The sequence below is a fragment of the Oryzias latipes genome, chromosome 5 (genome assembly GCF_053564925.1).
Source record: "Oryzias latipes strain Hd-rR chromosome 5, Olatipes_Hd-rR_3.1".
Classification (NCBI taxonomy): domain Eukaryota; kingdom Metazoa; phylum Chordata; class Actinopteri; order Beloniformes; family Adrianichthyidae; genus Oryzias; species Oryzias latipes.
Window position 1 is genome coordinate 5846068 of NC_136241.1, and position 6841 is coordinate 5852908.

At 40.0% G+C, this 6841-nt stretch overlaps 1 protein-coding gene across 2 annotated transcripts; it reads left to right on the forward strand.

The window, feature by feature from the left end:
- The first annotated feature begins 1222 nt into the window (after positions 1-1222).
- tsfm (Ts translation elongation factor, mitochondrial) lies at positions 1223-5861 on the forward strand. 2 transcript variants are annotated; one of them, XM_004084907.5, is made up of 6 exons: positions 1223-1380; positions 1523-1675; positions 1745-1873; positions 1950-2075; positions 3158-3239; positions 5347-5861. In XM_004084907.5, exons 1-6 carry the CDS (start codon positions 1330-1332, stop codon positions 5739-5741), a joined length of 936 nt encoding a protein of 311 aa, XP_004084955.1. In that variant the 5' UTR covers positions 1223-1329; the 3' UTR covers positions 5742-5861. The 2 variants fall into 2 exon arrangements, with proteins under 2 accessions (XP_004084955.1, XP_078803021.1); XM_078946895.1 differs by having other exon boundaries at positions 1250-1380; positions 1502-1675.
- Positions 5862-6841: the final 980 nt, after the last annotated feature.

Genomic DNA, 6841 nt, shown 5'->3' on the forward strand with positions numbered 1-6841 from the left:
TACTTAACACAGAGTTCGCGGTTATCGAGCTCCTGTCTTGTGATGTGGGACTTTGCTGGGTAATTCATGTCTTTGATGTGAAAATTAAAAGACCCATCGGTTGTAACTTTGGAACAACATATCAATTACAGATGAATAAATAAAATTATAGAAATAAATAGAAATTCAAGTTAAATAAACTTAATTTACTTAGGTGTGACCAATTGAAGTGATTCAATTAAATTGGTTCAACTTTTTTCTTTTTAGAGTGAGCAACAATATCAATTTAAAGTTGGGTGCAACTGCTCTATTTAAATTAAATCAACTTAAATTTATTAGTTTGAAACTAAATACATTAAGTTGAGCCAACCTAAATAAATTAAGTAGGACCAACATGATTCATTTTTGTTCAAGTAACGCAATCTAATCATGTGGAAATCCTTTCCATAATTTTTTTATGTTCATTCAAAGTGAACGTTTTTTGAGTGTACCCTTCCTCTCCTCTATTCTTGATCATAATTTATCATTTAGTTCTCCATGCCTCTGTTTGGTGCAGTGCGATTCATGTATTGTCCCTCTTTTCCTCTCCCCTCCTGGGGAGTGGGAGTGCTTCCAGACTCCAGTTGGCTCATCCGTGCTCCTGTTCCTGACCGTTTACCTCGCCTTTGCTCGCGCTCCTACACCTGGCTGTGGATCCTGCCTCTGGCTCATCTCTGGCTCGTCTCTGCTCTGTACCTGACCGAGTACCTCGTCTCTGCTCCTGCTCCTACACCTGGATGTGGTTCCTGTCTCCGGCTCGACTCGCTCCTTTGACTGTCCCCACAACCACGGCTGGATGAAGCTCGTCTGCTGGACTTTATATATGTAGTTGTAGATTTAGATAAGTTAATTCTTCTCTAAGATTTCTGGTAAATCGCCTGTCCGTCCTGGGGGAGGATCCCTCCTTCATGTGGGCACCCCTGAGGTTTCTTCGTTTTTACCGGAATCCGTTTTTTTTGGGAGTTTTTCCTTAACGCGAAGGGGGGTCTAAGGGCAGGGATGCCAGTATAGCTTAGTCAGTTTGTTAGTTCATTTTAGTATTTTCCTATTGAACTCTTTGTATTCGTGATCCTTTTGATTTCATGTTTTACTTCGAAGCCCATCGAGACGACTGTTGTTGTGATTTTGGGCTATACAAATAAAATTGAATTGAATTGAATTGTTTCCACATGCAACTGTCATCCTGTCCGCTAGGCGGCGCCCAAGAAAAACATGTGTCTTTAAACGAAACCTTTTTGTCCCTGCATGGCTTCCTTTCCTCCACAGCGTGGACTTGAATGACTTTCATAAGACCGGTTTATTCTTCCAGTTATGAAAATGTTTAAATGTGCGTTCAGAGCAGCTTCAGCAAACGCTTTTAAAGTGAGTTTAGAGTTTGATATGTCGGGATGTCATTGTTTATATTATAATCACGTGTTTGATGATTTTGTGGTGACGAGTGACACTGACAGCTCCAGCATGATGTTGTTTCTTCTAATCCTAGGTTTATTTGTCGTTATTATAGGTTAACCATGGCAGCCTTCAGCAGTCTGTACATACTGGAGGTCAGCTCTTTGCAGCGGACAAAGCTTTGCTGATGAAACTGCGGAAAAGCACTGGCTACACTTTCATCAACTGCAAGAAAGCTCTGGAGATGTTTGATAATGATCCTGCTCAGGTATGGCATGAGAAGAGTGACTCATTGAAGGAGTCTCCGTGGTGTTAACGCGGCTTATGACCCCTTCAGGCTGAAAGCTGGCTGCACGAACAGGCTCAGAAGGAGGGCTGGAGCAAAGCTAACAAGCTGGAGGGCCGAAAAGCCAAAGAGGGTCTGATTGGTGTGTTTGTAGGAGATGCAGCTGCAGTCATGGTGGAGGTAACGTGGAAGGGGTCCGCCTCCAGCATCATCGGCCGTCCTCATCCTGTCCCTAACGCTTGTGTTTGTGATGCAGGTCAACTGTGAGACAGACTTTGTTGCCAGAAATGACAAGTTCCAACAGCTGGTAAAAGATGTGACCTTTGCCACTTTGGATCACCATCTTCAGAGTAGAAATCAGTCTAAATCAGGATACGTGAAGGTAAAGATTGCTCCTTAGTGGATATACAGTATATATAATAACATTTCCAGCCATCTGTCATAAAATCATTTCACTTTCTAAAAACTGTGTGCATATTTCTTGATAGTTGTTGGCTAAATTACGTTTTCATGTTCACCATAAAGAGGCACTACAGGACGTGACGTACTATGTACGGCAAGCTTACTGGGAAGGAACGGTGCGAAACATGGATAGGGAATTTGGTAAAAATGTATTTGAATGTTCTATGGGGAGAAAAAAACAGAATGTCATTGCAACAAAAATTTTCATTTCAATTTCATTTTACTTAAATAGTTGAAAGACTGCAGGCTGAATGGTTGGCTCTAAACAAATCTGGTCTTCTTTGCAAAAAGTTTGGACACTCCTGAACCTACAATTCCAAAATCCATGGCCCCAGAAATTTCCCAGAAGTCTCTATGAAAAGCCAGTGTGCATCAATGCTCAAAGGATTGGCGAATATAGACCACAGTGCATTGCGTCTGAACACATTTTTTATCCCCAAAATAAAGGTAATTTTATATATAATCAAAGTTTTCATCATCAGAACACAGAGGATTTGTGAATAGTGTGCATTACTTTTTATTTTGGGAAATCTGTGGCGTCATATTTGCTGTTTAAAAAAAAAGAAGTAGAGGGCGCGGTGTCTGAATGCTTTAAAAATCCAGGGCTCTCACACTATATAATTTTTTTGAGTAATTATGGAGTAGAGGGGGAATTCAGACACAGCCTTTTGTTCGACTAACATTATCATGTTTGCTGAAATCATCCCAACATTCGTTTTTATGATGCATGTAGTTCTCAAGGAACTTTTTAAAAAAGTAAAATTTCTATTTTCTTGTGTGTCTAGATGATTTTTCTTTGTAGATTAACTTACCCAGACATGTCTAATAAATCCACAACATAACCAGAATTAATACACTTAAACATCCCTCTCAATATTTTCTATTGTTTTGTACTTTATGTCTGCACTTTTCTAATGTAAAGCGATGCTCTAAGATCTTCATTTTGACCATTTTTGTTGTTGTTTTTTAAAATATTTTATGACCAGAAGTTTATCTTTGCAGAATCTCCTTGCAGGTGATGAATTAAGCAGACTCCGCATGGGTGAAGGAGCTGCACTCGCTGACAGTGTGGCTCTCACAATAGGTCAGTATTGCTTCACTATTTAACAGACAAACTTTTCTACATATAGTTTAAATATTTTGCAGGAGAGCAAATTCTTTTTTACTTTTGCAGATGTCTAATAATGCTAATTTAGTTTGAAAAAATTTATGCTATTGCTTCTGCTGACTGATAAAGACAAAAAATAACCTCTTAATCTGACCTAAGCCCCCACGTTTCAGTTCAGTCGCAGCACTCTCGGCTAAAAAGGGAAAAAGGGTCAAGCTTTTACTCCTAATGCACCTTCATGACTGTGCAGATCACAAAAGAGGTGGCATAGCTTGGATATTTACCCCTATCAAAACAAAACATGCTGTCATGTGACTCACTAACTTTTTTTTTTTTTTTTGTAGAACTTTTTTGCCGTTGGCAATTTTTTACAATGATATCTTTGTTGAAAAGTCGCCTTTCCAAAAACAAAAAAATAGTTGATTTCATGTTTATTATAAAGTCCGTTGAGACGACGATTGTTGTAATATTGGGCTGTACGAATAAAGTTGAATTGAATTGAATGTACCCCATAAAGCCATCGGTAAAATCAGAGATTTGACTGTCAATCAAAACAACCACACCCTCATTTATATAGTTTTAAAGGTTTAACATAAAATTAAAATGTGAAGGTTCTTAAGAAGTTATTTATCATCTCATTTTATTAAAAAAATTGTCATAAATATAAATTCTTGCTGCAGATATTCCTGAAGCCAGGCTTCCTGTAAACTTGTAAAACCATATTATAAAGCACCGAGCTGGTAGAGAACGGAACTAAACACTCTGAGAAAAATTGATTAGTAATTTGTCTTTAATATCAGAATTAAGAAAGCCTCCCAGAGCAGAGGTGGAATGAGGTCAAACTGAAGTCTTTTTCTGTCTTTCTTAATGCTCGCTAAAAAGTACCTGGATGAATGAAAATCTACACAGACGTATCTTGGAGCATATTTAGTCGAACTGTTTTAGTCATTTTTGAAGCAGACCTTCATCTGATAAAGGCAGCTTGTTTTTATCCTCTGAATTAAGCCTTATGCTAACAGCAGACTCACCAGAGGCGTCCACTCAGCAGCGCAGGCACTTCCTGATAGAACTTTCCACAGCACAGGTTCTCTGGTTGCATTGCTACCTTGTCTTTGAACCATCCAATGATTCCCCAGGGTGGGTGTGACCGCTGCTCGCCACTTCACCATCATACCTTCATACTGAGTGACAAATTTTACAATCCAATGATCCTAATATAAAATCCAAGGATTTTAAAGACTCAATCCAATCATCTTCCGATCTATTCTCAAAGTGGTCTTTTAATTATGATGATGTCGTTTTTAGCCAAAATCTAAAAAGCCGGTGTCGTTTTCTAGAACATAGTTTTTGCAGAGGAGCAGCAGGACTTCATTAGAAATTCACCTCTGATTTGTGGGCGGGACTGTAGGCGTAGAGTAAGCTTTACCCATCATTCAATTTGTTTTTACGTGCTCTCCTGCTAGCTTACAGCCCCTCACAGCCCCTCTAACATTAGCGGTGCAACAAAAATGGTGAGCAGTATCGTAGCTGTCCAGCCGTACAGTTTAGATCCAGATTCCAGCTCAGACCAGGAAAACAAAGACGCTCTTGGATCTATTTGTCTGACAGTGGATGATCAGAGCAGGGAGCTTGTTGACCACCAATTTTAGTTTGTATTTAACAACTAGGCGCATTTTCAAACTTCTTTTTTTCATCTGTTTCTGATTCACAAATTAAATAAAGAAATACTCAGAAACGCATCTTAACGGTCTTAACACATGTCCTTCATCATGAGAAATAAGCCACAAGAACACGTTAAAAACACCAAAAACCCAATTTTCATTTGAGTGGCTCTTTTAAAAAAAAAAGATGAATGCGCTATGGTTGAAGAGTTTGTTTTTTTTCTTCACTCACCAAACCTGTCTGATATGCATGGTCTCACAGAACAATGAAGAGGGAGCATCAAGATAAGACTCAACCAGTTGCACTATGACACTAATTTGTCAAACCATTCAAAAAGACACCTGCTTCCTTAGAAACCTGGTTTTGGAAACATAGGTTTGATGTGACCACGGAGTTGAAGAAGTGTCCTCCTCCTCCTCAGGTCGCCTTGGGGAGAACATGTCAGTGAAGCGTGCTGTGATGGTGGGGGTCCCAGCTGAGTGGCGCATTGGCTCGTACGTGCACGGCAACGTCGGCAGTCAGCAGGAAGTGGCTATGGGCCGCTATGGAGCTCTGGTCATATTCCAGGGAGGGAAGGAAGGAGAACAAGACATGCTGGGTCGGAAGTTGGGGCAGCATATTGTGGGAGAGGCTCCTTTGTCTCTTGGAAACATGGATGATCTGCCCTGTGGTGAAAGTGAGACACGCCTTCTGCCTCAGACCTTCCTGGCTGACCCCAGCAGGACTGTGGCGGAGTTCCTCAGGGGTCAACAGGCTAAAGTGCTGGACTTTGTCAGATTTCAGTGTGGTGAGACCTCTGGTAAAGATCAAAACTAAAAGGACCAAACCTAAAATATCTGGTTATATATACATATAAGGATCACTTATTTTGTCCACGTTGTCAGAATCAGAACCTAATGATATTTCCTGTAACAATAAAATGTTTTTTTTCTGAAAGTGGCACCTGTTAACATTTTTTCTCCCCATGTTTGTTATTTTCATCCATAAATATCTATTGTCTGCATTTAAAGAAATGTCTTTCATCCAAGTGCAGTTTAAGCAGCAAAAGGGAGCTTTGTCTTTTAAGAGGCTGGAAAAAACACGGCACTCTGTCATCTAGCCCAGTGTTTTTCAACCAGTGTGCCGTGGAAAATTGCCCTCATTAACTGATCTAAAAGCATTTCCCATCTCCAGGAAATCAGCTCTTTGTTCATCCAAACAGGTCCTGATAAAACACTGAGTAGTTAGGAATATAAACGATCATAAAATACTTTTTTCGTTGTGTTTATTTGATTCTATTAAAGACATTTTGATAAGAATGACGGTAACGCGAAATAGCTGCAGCTATAACTGTGTAAGGAAAAGTCCCGCAGCTTTTACTGTCTCCACGACTCCACCAATCATTCTTGGAGTCTTAATCACATGTCATCAGTCTGACCAATCAGAAGTGGTTAAAGTCTCCACTTCCTTGTTCCAATTTAGCTCATAACTCAGTCAGTTCCGACAAAAACACCAGCTAAAGCTCGTCTTTAGCGATGTAACTTTCCACAGAATCCGGTATCAGACCGTGGAACAAGTGAACAAAACCATGAAGCTCAGAGACGCGAGTCTTTCTGCCGTTTTCTCGCAGTTATCACACTACATCTCCCATGATGCATTGGCTTAAAGGGACAGCGTCTTGAAAACACAACGAACATACAGTTTGTATGTAACTTAACTTTTATTACATCTTTTAGAAAAACATCTGCAACTTCCTGCTTTTTCTGCCACAATTATCACAAAAATGCACGTCAGATTGCCGGGGGGGGGGGGGGGGGGGGCTGTAGATCAAAACAGACTATGAGTTTCTGCTTTTTTTTTTGGAATGCTGGTGTGCCGCGGGATTTTTGTCAAGGTTAAAGTGTGCCGTGGCTCAAAAAAGGTTGAAAAACACTGAT